At 44.0% G+C, this 18,369-nt stretch overlaps 1 protein-coding gene across 3 annotated transcripts; it reads right to left on the bottom strand.

Moving 5' to 3' along the window:
- Positions 1-801: 801 nt before the first annotated feature.
- On the bottom strand, positions 802-18,369 carry LOC111234764 (myc box-dependent-interacting protein 1-like). Of its 3 annotated transcripts, none has more exons than XM_022762951.1 (19): positions 18,102-18,369; positions 10,941-11,021; positions 10,624-10,678; positions 10,139-10,233; positions 9,787-9,822; positions 9,337-9,432; positions 9,064-9,171; positions 8,524-8,616; positions 5,199-5,284; positions 5,002-5,077; positions 4,858-4,913; positions 4,479-4,523; positions 3,901-3,943; positions 3,427-3,612; positions 2,405-2,425; positions 1,866-2,126; positions 1,607-1,660; positions 1,409-1,510; positions 802-1,201 (listed from the first exon to the last, which is right to left on the bottom strand). In XM_022762951.1, the coding sequence occupies exons 1-19, from the start codon at positions 18,180-18,182 to the stop codon at positions 1,100-1,102; spliced, it is 1,677 nt and encodes a 558-aa protein (XP_022618672.1). In that variant the 5' UTR covers positions 18,183-18,369; the 3' UTR covers positions 802-1,099. The 3 variants fall into 3 exon arrangements, with proteins under 3 accessions (XP_022618672.1, XP_022618673.1, XP_022618674.1); XM_022762952.1 differs by having other exon boundaries at positions 3,427-3,603; XM_022762953.1 differs by lacking the exon at positions 4,479-4,523.

The raw sequence follows: 18,369 nt of genomic DNA, 5'->3' as shown, positions 1-18,369 counted from the left end.
ACATGTTAATGCTTTAGCCTCATGTAGCTGTTGACATTGCAGCCATGGACTCACAAGTATGCAGGAAACTAAAGAATGTGTCTCTGATACAGCAAAAGACGACAAGTCCAGTCAGATATTCCGGTCCAAGAGAGCGCAGAGCTCCAGAATCTAATTCATATGAAAAATAGTTCATTAACTGTCTCAGAGTACTGTGTTTAAATCAGTGGTAAATAGTCATAAATAGTGGTAAGTAAAGACGATGAAGGAAATAAAATCAGCAGCTGAGTTTGATAAGGTTTTGCATTTCATGCCTCTATGAAGAGATGATTCAAAAATCAAAATAAAACCATATGTGCATTAGAAAATTTAAGCCACACGCCAAGACATGTGCTCAAAGGTGGCCAATAAAAGAAATGAAAAACTACTGTTCCCTTTGATAATCCTACAAGCCCAGGAAACTGTAATAGAGTTTGACAAAGCAAGGCGAAGCCCTGCGCACATACTGTTAATACCTGTGGTGTTCTCCAGCTCTCGTCCAGGACACCTGCAGTTTTTAACAATCACGATCCCACCTGGTGTCACAGTGTTTGTTGTGTTACAGAGTAAATGACAATACAATCAAATGCTTCATGCAAGTAACTGTGAAAAGTTAATTTTCAATAACTGTTGACAAAACACAACATAAATATTTTGACATTCATACAGTACATCCATGACGTAAATCTCCGTTTGTGTTTCCTTCGAGTTCAGCAAAATATAAATTATTTAGGAATAAGAAGAAAAAAAGACAAATGAATACATTTAATTTGGGGTTTATAATTTGACATCTCAAATATTTTAGATAATTGTGCATCATTCAGGCTCGACTCACTTCCTCTCTATCATCCTTTAACTTTGACATTTGTTTTGCATAAATGTGATGAAGAAATCAGTGGTGTGTTCACACCGACACTGGTTTCAACTGCACAAACAAATCAGTTGGTGTCATCGCCACTGAGATGTCCCTGCACATTTCTAATCACGCTGTTCCAATACATGACGGTTTGACTTTGTCCGTCTCAGGTGAACATCCGAGGAGTTTGGGGGCGGAGAAGGGAGGAGCAGAATCTTTAGACCTTCAAATCTTCTGGGTAAAGTTTTCAGGGAAAACACCTTTGGCTGAAATATCTTTCTTCTGAAACCACTGAGACTCCTTCACGCCCATGAGCCAGCCGTCGTCCTGCAGAGACACAACACAAACCGCAAAACGTTCAAACATCTCTCAAGTCCACGGCTCCAACACCGGAGTCCGAGGACAGATCCTCCTGGTCAAACATCACTCCAACACCAGGGTTTAGAAATAAAAGCTCATATAAAAGAGAGGAGCGGATGGTAAAGGAAGTGTAAATATAAAAGAGGAGGTAAGTTGAGTGTGTGTGTCACTGACCTGTTCATCGGGGTTGTCAAAGGCCAGAACCAGCACAACATCTCCGGTCTGCAGCTCCAGCTCGTCGCCGTCGGTGGCGGCGTAATCGTGTATTGCTTTTACCTGGAGTCGGATGAAGCCAGAAAATAAAGGTTTTAATAAAACAGACGGATGGTGCATGTTGTTTTGTTCTTGTTTTTTAACCAAAACGAGTCTCACCTTGTAGATGAATCCTGGAGGGAGTTCGCCATCGGAGCCATTGGTCACCGAACTCTGCACCAAAAAAGAAGAGACAAGCAGAATCCAGGTTTGTTATTGAGGAGGTCAAAGACATGGTGGAAGCAGCTGACGAGATGTGTAACGAAAAAAATCTGAAGTATGACAAAGAAAAGAGAAGAAGAGGTTTCTGTGAAGATTCTGGACTTCCAGGCTTTAACTTGGGGTCACTGAGGTCCCACCTGCATCCACCCAACTCTACCTGGGCCTCTTCATCATCGCCCCAGCCACCCTGTCCCACATTGGTGCCATCGTCATCCCAGTTGGGCTCGGTGTACGACTGCGCGGCGTAGACTCCGTCGTCGTTCCAGCTTTCCTGACCTTCAGCCGTCGCTGCGTCGTCCCACCCGGGCTCAGTGTAGCTCTGTGCGGCGCTTTCGTTGTAATCCCAGCCTCCCTGGACTTCCTGCGGGTACTGGCGGTCGTCACACTGCGGCTCCTGCTCTGTGGCGGTCTGCTCTTGCTGTGAGGTCGGGGTTGTGGAGCGTTGTGGTGGGTTTGGAAGCAGGAGGAGGGGGAGGTAGACGTATGGGAGTAGAGGGCAGATACAAGAGGAGCGTTGGGTGGAAAGTGTAAAATAAAGGTCACGACCCAGGGTGGTGCAGGGGATCAAGAAGCCAGAGGAGGGAGGATTTGATGAAGAAAGGTGGAGTTGGAGAGTTTACTTCACGGTCCATAAATATGGAAAATATAGAAGGAAGAGCAGGTGTGTTTTTTCCGCTCAGGTGAACCCATGCTTACCCATGAGTCCCATGACGGCGCCTTCCGCGGGGCAGTAAGAGACAAGAACACTGGTGAAAGTGTGAAGAGCTTCAAACGCTCAAAAACTCAATGTGTGTGTCTGCAGGAGTTTGGTGAAATCAAATTAATATTTGTAAGTTGAACAAAGGGGAAAAACAACGAATGAATTCTAAACTGAAATACACACCTGCCTACACCTTCACCGATCACCATCAATAACTCTGATCAGCTGACATGCAGTCAGGCCATGCAGTGGATTTATTCAAACAGAACACACACACACACACACACACACACACACACACACACACACACACACACACACACACACACACACACACACACACACCATGGACTGTGTTTACATGCAGACATTTGATTCTTTTTCTTCGTTTGTTAATTTCCTAATTTTTTTTTGGCGTAGAAACAGTCAAATGTAAAAGATCCTCTCCGTCCTCAGTGACGTCTCAGAGCAGCAGGACCCTGAACGCCCCACGTTTGTTTGTTTAACTGCAGGTGAACACAGTCCGACCCTCCAGCTCTGACTCAACACACCCACCTTGGGATCTGGTGAAACTGTGGCGGGCTGTAACACCTCCACATCCCAGTCCAGCAGGTTCACCCCTGACCAGGGCTCACACTGCTTCTCACACACACACACACACACACACACACACACACACACACACACACGCACACACACACACACACACACACACACACACACACACACACACACACACACACACACACACACACACACACACACACACACACACACACACACACACACACAGTTACGGGGGGTTACTATCTGGGAGAATGAGCTCTGTAGATGTGTTCCTGTTTCATTGATCATTGGATTATCATTAAGCAGAGTTCCAGTGGCAGGATCCACGCTCCTCGTCCCTGCTGACTCAGTCTTGAACCTTCATATCTGTTCTACAGATGTTTCTGACTGTATACAGATGTTACGACTGATGATTTCAGTGCTGTATGTGGAGGTGGTCAGTCGGTCTGACCTGCTGTGTCGTCGTGCTTGTGGAGTCTGTGTTAGCTTCTGGCACCGAGGCGTCCTCCACCTCCTCCTTCTCCTTCTCCTCCTCACACACGCCGACGTGCTGCTGCTGCTGCTGCCGCCGCTGGTCCGGAGACGGCGTCAGTCTCGGGGGAGGCCGACTGGGAGGAGGGCCGGGCCTCTGCACCACCAGGAGGGTTAAAGCAAAACCACACAACACACACACAAACACAGACGTGCACACATGCAGAGCAGTGACGCAGACAGAGACGTGTTAGTACACAACATGATGGATGATGAGTGTGTTATATCATGTGTTTGAATTCACTGTCCTCCTGAAAGTTTAAGAGGCAGCAGCTCTTCTCTGATGCTTCCTGTTTCACCTGTATCCAGGTGCTCGATGTCATTTAAAGACGTCAAGGCGACACATCATCAGGTGGTTAATGTGTGATTTGGTGTTTCTGTTGTTGTGTTTTACCTTTGGTGCTGAGCATGCTGATTCACTGTGGTTGGCTTCGTCACTGAGGGAAAGAAAAAGAAAATGAGGCCGAGGAAGAAAAGGAAAATCGAGGGTGGATACGAGCGTGAAAACAGGGAGAAAGAACTGATGGAGGAGAGAAGAGGGAGAGTCAGCAGATGAAAGGAAGTGTCACATCTCAGAAACATGGCCGACACATCACTCAGAGCAAAACATGCATGTGCACGTGCACGGCACGAACAGAGAGTTATTGTCAGGTAGAAAAATCTCACAGCAAATAGGTCTGATTTTATTCTGGAAAATATTTTGATTTTATTCTTGTGAAATTTGACTTTCTTGTTTAATCACAACTTGTTTCTCAACAGTTTTTGTTCTCAAACATTACAACTTGTAAAATACTCCCTACTTTCCTAAACACTCTTATTTTGAAGGGTTTATACTGAAGGAAGGTACTTTCTTCATGGAACCAAACCTGAGCGTCTGGACTTTAAATTCCCTCGCAGCCACAAACCAACAGCAGCAAAGTGAAAAACATGCTCAGCCAATGAGGAGCCAAGAAGATTGAAGCAGATTTTTACCTCTTCGCACCGTCTCCTGTCTTGGCTGCCGCAGTACCACCTTTTCTGCAGCAGGGGGCGGGTGTGAGGGACATTACTCTCATCTGTTTTACATGGTGAATATTTTAAATCTAAAGCGTTTGAACCATGGAAGGATTATCTGACAGGCCTGCAGGGGACAGGCCCCGGGGACCAAGTGGTGAGGGGCCCATGAACCAGAGCTTCTTACAAGTTTGACATGACTTAACATTTTTTGGACGGGTAATCAAAGGGCCACGAAGAGACACAGGCTCTCAGGGGCCCTTTGTCTCATAATCCGTCCATGGCTTCATCTAAACAACTGTGTGTGTGTGTGTGTGTGTGTGTGTGTGTGTGTGTGTGTGTGTGTGTGTTGACTTACTTGAGCTGCCGCTGCTCCTCCAGTTTGGTCATGATGTCGTTCAGGTTTTGACTGAGCTGCAGAGACACACAGAGCAGATAAATATCACTGATCTATCAAATATACTCAATCAATCAATCGGTTCCATCAGTTTGATTGACTCACCTTGCCCATTTCTCTGTGAAACTTCTCCTGATGACCTGCCAGGCCCTGGAATGTGTTAACATAGACGCCAACACGACTGCGCACGCACACACACACACACACACACACACACACACACACACACATTTTGAAATATTTGGATCAAGTCGTCACAGAAGATTTTGTTGAGTTCAGTCTAAAATGAAAACGTGTCTCACTTGTCCCACAGTGCTGGAAGCTCGTCTTGTAACTCCACGTTCAGCTCCTCAAAAATCTTCTGAGCTCGACCCAGCTCTTCCTCCGCCTGCGCGCGCGCACACACACACACACACACACTGAGTATATCAATCTATACATCTACTGTGTGTCTGTAATCCACATGGTTTAAGACAGACAGTTTTCCATGAGCACACGTGCATGCAGACAAACACACACACAGGGTTTAATAACTACAGACATGTGAACGCTGTGAGGCGTTCAAATGCTCAGACACAACAAGACTGTAAACAGCAGTTCTGTTTGGGGGTCAGATTATAGTGAGGCTCTCTACACATGATGAGCAGCAGACTCAGGTGACCACAGACCACCTGCCTCAACATCATAAAGGTCTTCTTCCTGTTGGACACTGTCTCAGTCCGACGGTTGTTCACGATATAATGAACGTTTTCTTTAAGTCTGACACACAGCGAGGTCAAAGACTGACACCATTAAAGTGAATGAGAAACTGTCCTCAGACTTCTGGACCCAGTGTTTCTTCTCAGTAAAATCAGTTAATTCTCACGTCTTCTGGACAACACCACATTACGACATCACGTATATTGTAAATGTAAAATATATAGTTTATAAAGAACAATAAAATCCCAAATAATAAACTAAACTAACTTCAACGTTGTCACGTTGTAAATAAGCCGCATTATAAGGCCAGGGCTGGAGGTTTCCCGCCGAGCAGCGTTAGTGATTACTTAGTGATTTCTCGCGAGACTTCGTGACTTTTAAAACCCCGTAGCTACTTTTCTTCATAAAAGCAGCTAGTGACATGTAGAGACTTTCTGGACAGACTTCATGTCCTCTCCTCAGTGAAGAAGATCTGATGCGGGACAGAGCAGCAGCACTTTCAGTCGACCAATCAGCAGCCAGACAAAGACGTGAACGGCCGTACCTGACGACCCCATTGATTTTATTCTAAACGGAGGTTTTCTCCTGAGATACATTAGAATTATTGCTAAAATAGTGTCGGCCGATATAATCACATCATATTATTATAGTAACTACCTGATGGAGAATCATACATAAATATCCAACATTAATATTCAAACCAAATTACATAAATGATGAAAACAGAGAAAACAGCAGCTTGAGTCAGGAGTCGCAGCCTACGTACCCACGCGCGTGTACGCTCGCTGCAACGTGCGTAGGCACGCAAGTATGCGTGAGCACGTTGCAGCAGCGTTTAGATCCTTTGAATTAGCTACGTCAGATTCTAGATTGCTCATTGTTTTGCCTTTGATCAGCTGCATCAAAGGCACAGGTATGTGAAGGAAACCAACAGTTTTCCTGCTTGTTAGTCATTGTACTCAAGACCTCACCAGAGACACACACGTTTCTCAGAGCATCCACTTTCAAGATACGTTTTCTTCTGTGATGGAGAACAGTTCATGTCAAGACTCAGCGGCTCCTGTTCTTGGAGCCATTCCCAACTTGTCCACTGCTCGTCCCAGTGGATTCACTTCTTTCCCCCCTGGTGTCACACGAATCCTTGTTCAGCCAGGCCCCTCTACAATCATCCTGGAGTTACCAAGAGGAGAGTTTGATTCTCCTGCCTGCAGCTATCAAGCCACATCAGAGAAGACCACCCACTCTGCTGACTCTCCTTCCTCTGGCTTTGAAGCCATCGTGGAGACCGTGGACCAGAACAAGCTGTTTGTCACCCTGCTGACCCTGAGACTGCTCCAAAAGTGCAGTGTCCTGGACATCTGCACGGAGGAAGAACTGGCCACCTACGCCAAACACCTGGTGAACCGAACACTGCAGGGACTCACCGTGAGAGACGGTTTCTGCCCTGATGAAAAAGACATCAAAAAGATCTGCAGGGCCGTCATCAAGGATCTCACCAAGAAGCTTGGCGGGAAGAGCTCTCTGAACTTTGTGATGCTGTCTGAGCAACCAAGCGTGGATGCGGTCATCGTCAACACACTACAAGTCAACATCTCAAAGTACTCGACTGTGTCTGCAAGCAAGAAAACACGTAGATGGAGAGAACTCCTGTGGCCTGCCATGAATGTCATCACTGTTTGTGGCCTGTTCTTCTTGGCCGCAATCTTTCTGTAAACTCCTGAAGGTGGCACGGTGGTGAAGCGGCTAGCACTGTTGCCTCACTGTTGCCGGTGTCAAAGGACAGGCTAATGCTGGTGAACAGCCCTGGCCTGTCTCCTATCACTAGTTTACACTGTGCCACACAGGGGGGAACTGGGCTCACTGGTGGTTCTGGCCTCGTTACTGAAGCCAGGACCACCACTGGACCCAGTTCCTCCCTGTCCTGGCGTGGGTTTCCTCCGGGTGCTCCGGTTTTTCCCACACTCTAATTCAAACTCTAATTTGGACAATAAAATCATTCAATTAGATACTTTTGATTCCTGAATGGACTTCTTCTTAATTATAATCATATGACATGACATATATAATATATCCTAATCATATTTTTCCATGTTGAATATTGATCATACAGTGTGAGTGTAACTTATTTTAAATCTTAATCTGCAAAGAACATTTTAACTCATTTAAATGAAGAAAATATAATGGAGAAAAAGTTCAATATTTTCCTCTGAAATATGAAGTAAAGCACAAAATGTTTAAGGAAAATCTTAAAGGTGTTTGTGCAATGGTTTAACTGACTTTAAGTGATTTCTTAAATATGAGACCAAAATAATAAGAAAACCTCAAATACTAAAGTGAGCATTTTAAGGAAACCTTAAGGATGAAATTAAGGGTCTTTCTTACAACTATTTTTATTTGAAGGAAACTTTAACTCAGACCTTAAGGAAAATCTTAACAGAATTAAGTTTACTATTTTTTTTTATTTTGAAAAAAGTCTTCATTTACCCAGAATTCAGTGTACCACAGTCCAGCTTAAGAACTAAACTGCAGAAGAATTTAAGTGTGTATCAGAAGTCTGACTGTTGTTCCACCTACGACACAGTCGACGTCTGTCTTTGTGAAACCGGCCCCAGGTGGGCGTCAGCCAGGCATCTGGGGTTTTGAACCTCTGACCTTTGAACCCTTGTATCTCCAGAGAAGGCGACTTACTGGGAATCACATGCACATCACATTCACACACCTGCACACAAGTTGAGGTAATGACATCACATGTGTAAAAAAAAAAACGGGATAAAAACACTGAGTTATGACCCTGGATGTTCATTAGCGCCCCCTAGAGGCAGAATATCATGTGTAGAGAGCCCACAGGGGGGGTGGGGTGGGGGGTTGACAGTTTTGGGTTGAGGAGGAGGAGGAGGGGGGGGGGTCAGCGATGAACCAGAGTTTCACCTGGTTGTAGGAGAGGTTAGTCTGAGCCACCTGGTGGGCTGATATCAAACCCTGAGCCCAGCTGGGAGCCGCCATCTCCAACAAGGCTGCTGGCTAACCACACACACCATGCAAGAGAGAGAGAGAGAGAGACAGAGAGAGAGAGAGAGAGACAGAGAGAGAGACAGAGAGAGAGAGAGACAGAGAGAGAGAGAGAGGTGGAAAGAAAAGGAAGATTTGGTGTAAAACAGAGACAAAGACAAAAGCAAACAAGAACAATTCAAGACAAACGCAAAAATGTTAATTAGCATTTAGTTCATGTTCCAGCTGCCAGTTTTGATTAACACAGACGTGGGTTCATCAGCAAACAGACTGCAGGTTAAGGTGGTATGAACTGTCCATGCACCAATAATAACCAATACCACCTTAAAAAGTCAGAAATATTCCTTCAAACTTCAGTATAAAGCACCACACACACAAACAATTCATTAAATTACAAAACTGTGGATGGACACACAAACACACACACACACACACACACACACACACAGTCATGGTCACCTTGGCGATCTTGGCCTCGTCCTTCTTCTTCCCTTTCTGTAAGGAGGCGAAGTGATGCCTGGCGCTGTCAAAGTCCACCATCTTCCTGTCGCGCTTCGCTATGCGAGCCTGACAAAATATATTACAGAATAAAAGCCTTTTCTTCAGCACCACAAACACACATTCTTTGCCACAAATCATTGTTTACTTTCTAAATATTTACAGGAGGCTATCCAACCAAAACCTTTCAAAATAAAACTCAAAATTACACACACAGAATAGAAACATACTGACCTTAATGTCAGGAAACTGAGTCAGGTACGTGTCCAGACACACCAGAGATTTGTCGGTGATGTTCTGGTGGTAGTCTAACCACAGAGTGTCTGTGTCCTGAAACACACAAGCCAACACCACCATTTATAAACCCACTGCTCCACCACTAACACCAGCGTACACTGTGTTTTCACACTGCTGCACTGAACGACAGGTGATCCGATCAGACAGTCCAGTTTTATCTGATGTTCAGAGCCAGAAAGCCTGGTCAGTGCAGTCATGTGTACAGTCCAGCAAAGTGAAAACATCTCTACCAGCTATGACACAGCTCCACAGTGAAGACGAGAGTCTGCTCTACGACAAACTCAACATGTCTACTTCCTCTACTGCAGAGCTGAACCAGTGTTCCCCACACGCTGCATCACAAAGCTGCTGCTCGGTGGGATACACTGGAAGCTTTCTGCATTTTACCTCCAAGTTATTGTCCATCTCCTTCTCTATCATCTCCTTCAGGGCGGAAGGAGAGAGGCATGCAGTCGAGAAAAACAGAGTGATAGCAGGTAGGAAAAGAAGGAAAAAGACATGGGAGAATGAGCCACGCCTCTTCACACACACACGCTGTTTAAGATGAACGACAAGGAAGCATCAACATCAGACTCTTCAGACTCGATGTGAAAAACAAACATTTTCCTCGACTTTCCTACAGTTTTCAAATGTACAAATCCTCCTTTACGTCACTTAACGAGACGAGCTAACGGACAGTTTCTGGATTGCAAGCAGAGACCAGCCGAGGTGGAAGCAGAGGAAGGAAGCGTGAACTCACCTCTGCCAACGTGTCCATCTCCTCTTTGCCAAACCAGTCGGGTTCGTACATGTCGGCCAGACAGTCCTGCAGCCGCCGCGACGCATCGTGCAGAGCTGAAACACAAACGCACAGAAAGATGTAGGTCTGTATATCATATCTTAACGAGGTAACGAGTGACTGACAGGTTGTAAAAATGAAGAAAACTTCAAATAAAAACTTTAGATTTACACCTTGTTCTTTATAAATGTTGTCTGTTCAGCACAGTCGTCTTTTGACTTTATGGTGAATTCATCCAATATGGAAATATGGAGCGAGGCAGGTCAACGACATTATCTCTACATATTGAAAACACTGGAATCAGCCCATGAAATAATCGTGTGTGAGTTTTAATTGTGGAAGCTGAACTTTAAAAGCTGCACCAGGTGAAACGTCACTTCCTGCCTCGGTGCTTTAATCAGAGTCGACCATCTAAACACGACACAGACGCCCACAAACACACTCACTCTTCACTGCCGTCACGTAGGCTTTCAGGTCTTTCTGCAGTTTGGTGCCTTCTGCCTGAAAGAGCAAAGAAAACACGATGAAGATGGAGATGGAGATGAAGATGGAGGACTGAGCTAGAATAACAGAGATCTGACACTTTTCCATTTCAACAAAAATCTATTTCATCTGGACATTTTATGGCTTTCTGTTAATCCAATCTAATTTCCTCCAGTGACCTCTGTGTAATGAAACCTGCTGTAAGGTAACATGTGACAGGTGACATGAGCTACTTGTCCTGAAACACGAGTGAACGGAGAAAAAGAAAACGGCTCCTGACCATCTGCTTGTTGAAGTTGGCCAGCATCTCCTCGAAGGCAGCATCTCGGGTCTCGTCTGCTTTGCCGAGCTTCTGCAGAACCTGCGGAGGAGACGAGACACAGGTACGACATCAACCGTGTGCTCTCATTTCACTCCAGGTGCTTTGTTCACATCTATAACTGGAGGCGTGGATTCGTCTATTTTCAGGCTGCCTGTCAGAGCCATGTGTCTCCAGTGTCTGCAGCGAACACCAGCTCTCTGTGTGTGTGTGTGTGTGTGTGTGTGTGAGGATATGGAGGTTAAAGGTCAAAGCTTCACTGACCTGCTGACACATGTAAAGAGGTCATTTACAGTATGACAGGAAAAATGCTGCTCTGTCAAAATAAGAGTTTGATTATTTCAGAAATGTTTTGACCAAACTTCACTGATGAGACGCAGGTGGAAACAGAGGCAGAACCTCACAGTCCTGAGATCAGGTCTGATCAGGTCACATGATTAAAACCACCCGTGTGATTGGTCCAGAGATCAAGATATTTTCAGTACATTACTTTTATATTATTTGTTATTACACGTTATAATTTCATTATACTATTTTGTTAATCTTATTAATGTTGTATCTATTTTTTACATTCTTTAAATTTTATAGGTTATTTTTATACTTATTTTTTCATTTGTAGTTTTTGTTTTCATTTTTTTTTTAGATTCGAAATTCTTTTCTTTCTTTTTCCTTTACATATTTTATTCTGTATTAGATTGTCTTATTTTTTACTTTTCATTTTCATGTTGAATGTTATTTTATGATGTTGTAGCAGTCAGATTTCAGTATCATCAGCTCATTTTGTCATCACTGATATCAATCATCACATCTGCACATACAGTACTTCATCTGCGTCTCACCGACTCCAGCAACTGATGGAGGGATGAGAGACAGAGGAGAAATCCAGAAGTTGGTTTTGTGGTTGTTAGTTGGACAAGGTCACCGGTGACTAATCTGATCAGATGACTGACTGCGAGCACATGGACGAGCCTCCAACACCAACACCACCACCACCACCACCTGCCGCCCTAATCCTGTGACGGATACACAAACCACCATCAACATGTCGGAGGGGACTTCCCCACTGCTGCAACACACACACACACACACACACCTGCTCAGTGAGCGTCCACACTCAGTCCATTTATAGCTTTTACAGGAAATACATCAACCTACTTTAGTACAAGTTTCATCAGCTGAAAGCTTTGAGACTAAAAACACTCGTTCTGCTGTGAAATGATAGATCATCATTATTGACTGTTAACACTGTGGGAGCTGCTTTACCTACTTTATATACAGGTAAGTCCAGGACGAAACTGTACATATAGTAGATAAGTGACCAACCTGGGGGTCGGGCCCCTCCACAGGGTCACCAGATAAATCTGAGAGGTCGTCACATGATTCATGGGAGAGAAAGGAAGAAAAAACAAAGCTCAGTTTTTAGATTTTTCTCTAATCTTTGCTTCTTCTTTTTTTAAACATTAGATAATTCGACCAAAATGCACCAAATAAATAAAGCTTATTGTATTTGTTATTATTAATTAAACACAGGTTTTTAAATTCAGCTGTAGGCCTGAGTTTGGACGACACAGCTGACGTATCCTCTGTGGCGTTCACTGTCACGTCATTGTGCTGCAGTCAGATGTTTCGTGGTGCATTCAGGTGATCCTCCTTAAGTCTGGAAAGATCACGTGACCATGACATATTCACCTGTGCATTTATGTGTTATTCATACTGTAAATTCAGGTACAATAGAACAGTGTGTGGAGTAGGGCACCACTGTAGTGTGTGTGTGTGTGTGTTCACAAAAAGCCGTAGCTGCCGGTGTTCAATTTCAACCCCCAAAAATACACACACCAGTTTGTGGGGTATTAAGAGTGATGAGAGGGAGGCCAGGGGGAGGGAAGGGGGGGCTATAGATAGATACACCCTCCCCACACACACAGACACACACATATCTGAGCCCAGCCCACAGCAGTGAGGCATGCTGGGAGTCCAGGGAGGAAGGGACAGGTGTTCAGGCCAAGCAGGGCAACTTCGAGGTTTGATAATTTTGGATTCGAGTTACTGAACTTAGAGAGTTGTAAAAATATCTGCTCTTTCTTTTTAGTGTTGAGAACGTGTTCATTTTTCATAAAGTCCTACTTTTTACAGTGTTGAGTTACTGACTTTATATTATAAAACTAATAATAATGTTGTAGACTTTCAAAGAACAGAAAATATATATTTCTTTAGACTGTTATCTGTCATATCAGCCAATAAAATAAAAATGTATACAGTATAATCTTTCAGGATATTGGAGGCTGAATTATGAACTGCCTTAAATGAAATATCTTTTATCTTATGTTTATATTACTGTTATATATTTAAAAGTAGTGTGAATATGAGAAAACAAGACTATATAAGATTATATAATTTTCAAAGTAAATTATATAAGTAAGGGATGGGGGGGTAGGTTGAGGATTTTGGGGGGTAAGACCTTTGGGTTAGTGTCATGGGGTCCTGCCTCTTTGACTCCCAGCACCACACCGGGTCTCCAGCTGCTTTCTAAAGGGCACCACCTCCTCCTCCTCCTCCTCCATCACAACCACTCTCATCTGGATTCCTCCGAGGGAAATCTTCCCAGCATGCTCAGCAGCACAGCTGACGTTACGACCACGGTGACACCCAGAGGAGGCTCGGGATTATTGTGTCAGCTGGTCTGAATCAAATGATATCTTACAGTGAAATATGAAGCTGCCTCAGCCTGAGCGGCACAAATGTCATCGATTACTCATTCATTCATTTCAAACTGAATCCCAAAGGCTACTCATTACTTCAAAAAGTAATCAGATTACTGTGACGCGTTGCTCATTATGTTGAGAAAACGACACAACACTAGTGGCGTCATGTGACTCTAAGATCCCACAGAAAATAAGTGCAGTAAACTCACCCCTCTGATAAAAATCACAACAGTTGCAGGTTAGCAACCTCTAAAGCTGCACTATTTTTACGTTAACAATGGATCGAATGACAGTGTAATGTGACAGCTGCTGGCAATGAACCCACAGAGAATTTTCACCTGAGCTGAATGTGCAGCTCCGCAGAGTTTGCTCGCCTCTTTCAGCTCATTAATTTAGTTTGACAGTCACTCGTCTTTTCAGAGAAAAAGCTGCGTAAAGCCACTGTCCACTGACCCGGGAGGTGGTGGAGACCAAACACAGAGCTAAAAGAGAGGAAACACTGGACAAAAAAAACTAATCATATGATGAGAATAGTCACATTTTGTTAGGGACTCGTAAAAACCCACGTAAACATGAACGAGCTCAGTGCTGCTGCTCAGATTTTTTAAAAACAGCCTCATCTCATTGTGAACCTCCTGCTGCTGCTGAGCAGGTCGGAGGCGGCAGAGGAAAGAGTGAGAGAGTGTGGAGTTGAACGAGGTGAGGGGTGGAGGGCAGCGTGCCAGCAGACAGACAGCTGAAGCCGGCTCTCCCCCTCCTCCACCTCCAGCGGCCTTCACAGGGAAGATGATACTCTGACCTTCCTCTATGCTACCAGCACTCCAACCTGAACGCCTCAGTATCGCCTCAGAGTTTCTGTCACACTGCCTCCAGAATGAGGCGTTTTTCTTGCTTTTGACAGATAAGAAACGTTGAATTCCCTGTGTGCGATCCCTGGAATTCAAGGTTTTGAGATATATGTCAATGCCTGTTAACCTGGGCCATAGACAAGACTTTAGAAATACTGAGGTCATATCTAAATTCCACAAGTTATTATGTCACAATAACCTCCAAAAATCTCCATATATATGGCTATTGTCTGGCTTTTAATGCCTTTAAAGTAGCACTATCTACAAGCTTCCTCATAATGTTGAGGGTTTGAATCCGAGCAACAACCTCTGAGATCTGTTACCAGGGTTTCTGTCAATCTTTTTTTTTTATAACATCGACACATTCTTTTTGATCGGCAACAATTTTCCATCTTAAATTAATAATAACATTCTGACAAATTCTGGTGAATAAAACTTCCTAATATTCCCAGCAGAGAGCTCAAACTGTCCTCAAAACACCAAGCAGATGTTCCAAATCTTCCTCCAGGGAATCCTGGTAAAAAAGGGAATGCATATTTCACTTCCCTCCAGGTCTGAGAGCAAACTTCTCCTACATTAAGGACATGGGCTTTTTCATTCAGCAGTGAGCTGCAGTGGCAGCAGCTGCTATTTAAAGTTCATTCAGGTGCTCCTGAGATGATTGATCGGGCTCGGCAGACAGGAAGCAGCAGGAAGACAGACCAACAAACAGGAAGTCGTTCACTGCAACGGTCCCACAAACCTCAACACTCTGGCAAATGAGCTTACTTGCTCTCTATCTAAAGTGAGATGGTGATGAAACAGGTTCAGGTTAGTCATGTAAAATAGTTGGTTAATGTCAGGGCTCAGGGTCCTGCATAAAAGCCAGATGTGCTACACATCAGTCCACCACCCTGAACTCCACACCCCCCACCTCACCACACACAGAGCACAACACTCACTGTCAATGGATGCAAGCATTGTAGATGTAATTAATATGGATGCTGGTTGCCAGGTTCGGTGCCACGGTGAGACTGAAATCTGTGCATTAGCTGGAGATGCTGCACATAAGTAGAGGGCGGATGGATACACTGATGTTTGTCAAGAAATAGTTCCAGCACCTATATGTCTGATGGTTAAACGACAACAACATACATGTTGTTAATGAGCGCGCTTTCAGGGGTGTTGAAACTGCAGGTGAATTGTTGCAGCTTCCTCCTGATTTAAACTAACTATTTGTAAATTTGTGCTATCGCTACATAGCTAACGCTAGCATTAGCAGCTGTTAACTCACCAGTGTAGAAGAGTTCAGCATCAAACTTCATTCCTTTACTCACCAACAGCTGTCTCCAGCGGTGGAGGAGCAATGACAGAGTTAACTCTTGTCTCTATCACGTCTTTTCTGCTACTGACGTCAGCATGCTAACCAGCTAGCCCCGGCCCGCCTGAACACTCGGCTAGCGGCTCACTTTAGCCTCCAAACTGCCCTGGAGACGTGGCGCCGCTCGGAGGACGTATTATAACCTCTTGTCTTATAGAGACAACATGGCTGAAGTTCTTGTCAAGCGACAATCACCACCACCTGCTCCCGACAAGAAAGCAAGTTCGGCGGCAGAGAAAACTTACAAACATCCCTTTTCAGCCTTTAAGATAAATTAAGCTAAGCTAAAATAAGCTAATGCACACCTGACTTCCGTACAGAGCATACGTAACACACAGACTCCTCGCGCTCGGAAATAAATAAACATATCTCCCAATTTAACAACTCTTACGGAAGCGTAAAATCTGCTATTTTTTCTGAATTATTTCAGAAAAACTGGATTTTATTTTATTTATTTTCTATTTTATTTTTTACTTTTCTCTAAAAAATAAAAATTACAAAATAAATACAAAATCCTGCTTTTCTGAAATAACGTGATAATTATCTCGTTATTTCAGAAAAACTGGATTTTATTGAATTTTTTTTGGAAAACTTTTCTCTTAAATAAAAAATCCCGTTTTTTAAAACAGCAGATTTTTTTTGCTTAAGTGAATGCATTACGCTTCTGACATGTAGCAGAAAACAATAATTTATTTTATTCAAATCCGTTTGAAGAAAATATAACTTTTTTTAAAAAATTTAGAAATTAAGCCAAGAATGTGCAGCTGCCACCAGGAAGCGGAGCGGGGTGGAGCGGGGTGGAGTGGGGTGTGGGGGGGTCTGTTCTGGGTTTAAACTGGAACACACAGACCGACCAGTAAACACAGAAACTAACAGACTGGTTTAAAAGGTAAATCTCCTCCTGGTGTTGTACTGAGGTGATTAGAGGGTAAAACCTCGGCAGGCTTAAGCAACAAGAGTGATTAGGACAATAATAACTCAGAGAGAGACACAGAGCTGGACACAGACTGTTGATCAGGTTTCATTCAGTCACTTTTAGAGCTCCTCTGCAGCCTGATGGAGGAGCCATGTTCAGGTTTTACTCTGGTTAGTGTCTTTCTTTACATGTGTCAGAGCTGTGGCTGTTGTCAGGTGACTTCCTGTATCTTAGGTTCCTTTTAATAAAGTTTTAGTGGAACAAACAGGAGTAAAGCAGCAACACGAATCATGATCACACCTGATTTTAATACTAAACATGTCAAGGAAGAACGATTTTCATTGGCCCCCTCTAGTGGAAAACCTCAGCCCTGCAGCTGGTTTCAGGACCAGTGTCTTGCTCAAGGACACTTCAGCAGAGTGCTGAGCCTCTGATCAACCCCCCCACCACACACACACACACACACACACATACAATGAAACAAGTGCCAGATTGTTTTATTTTTAAACTGTGCAGGAAACCCAATTAGAAAAGGTTAAAACAAAGTTAAGGGATTTTTCAGAATACTTCACTCATGAGGTACTTTCCCCTTAATTTACATACAAATCCCTTATGATTGTGAGTTTGCAGCACATTTAAGGGTTGAAATAGCATGAAAAACAAACTTTGCACCTTAAATGATTTTTAGATTAGATTAGATTAGCTGTGGTTTACTTGTTGACACATGGTTGATGTTTGGGGTTAAGGTATGAGGTGGGGATAATACCCCTTAAACTACACTGAAAAGCCATTAAAATGATCTTAAAAGATAAAAATCCCCTTGAAGTTTCACCATGATCAAACAATTAAGGCCCTTTTTACTTATTTTATGAAACTGAAAACTACAAACTGTCAGTAACGTCATGGTATTTTAGGGATTTGGTTTAGGACACTTCATGACACTTATTTAAGGTGGTATTAATGGGTTTTCTGCCCAGTTTTAAGATGGAAAACTGAAAGACAGTCTTGAATTCAGGTGTGAACTCACGGTTGGTTTTGTGTCTTGTTAAATGACACAGGGCGGACCCCTCATTAGAAGTCCAGGTAAAGGTGAATTCAATTTTAAGGAGACTTGTCCATTAAAAGCCTTTGAGATACTTCGTTATATCACAGTCTATTAATGATCCCATTAAGAAGCTCGTTTCCAGCAGCATTAACTGCTGAGTGAAGTTGTGTCTGAAGGTAAAATGTTGAGGGATCCGGTTACACAGCGGCAGTGGGACACCGTGTCCCGCTGCTATGTGAGCCTGGTCTTACCTTCTCCTGCGCTCTGGTGAGTCTCTTCTGGACGTTGATGGCCAGTTTCCCGGCGGTGACCCCTTTCCCTATCTCGGCCATGTCGCGAGGTGTGGCGGGCTCCCCGGTTAGTGTCAGGACCAGCGAGGAAGAGGAGAGGCGGAGGGAGAAATGGAAACCGACGGTGCGTAAAACCCCTCCGGAGGGCGACTTGGCTCGCTGCGCGTAACTCTAATCCCGGTGACAGCTTCTTAAAGGTGCAATGCGTAATTTAATCCGGGTTATGTGT

The sequence above is a fragment of the Seriola dumerili genome, unplaced genomic scaffold, assembly GCF_002260705.1.
Source record: "Seriola dumerili isolate Sdu_G_001 unplaced genomic scaffold, Sdu_1.0 BDQW01000457.1, whole genome shotgun sequence".
Lineage (NCBI taxonomy): Eukaryota > Metazoa > Chordata > Actinopteri > Carangiformes > Carangidae > Seriola > Seriola dumerili.
The sequence above is the reverse complement of the archived record's forward strand: the minus strand, read 5'-3'. Positions and strand labels throughout refer to the sequence as shown.

Bases quoted from the DNA above. Each gene is read 5' to 3' on its own strand.
- LOC111234764 (XM_022762951.1), bottom strand. From the start codon at position 18,182: ATGGCCGAGATAGGGAAAGGGGTCACCGCCGGGAAACTGGCCATCAAC. The intron at 11,022-18,101 runs GTAAGACCAGGC...TCTCCTCCGCAG, and splicing joins TCACCAGAGCGCAGGAGAAG to GTTCTGCAGAAGCTCGGCAA. The intron at 9,172-9,336 runs GTCAGTATGTTT...ATATTTTGTCAG, and splicing joins CTCAGTTTCCTGACATTAAG to GCTCGCATAGCGAAGCGCGA.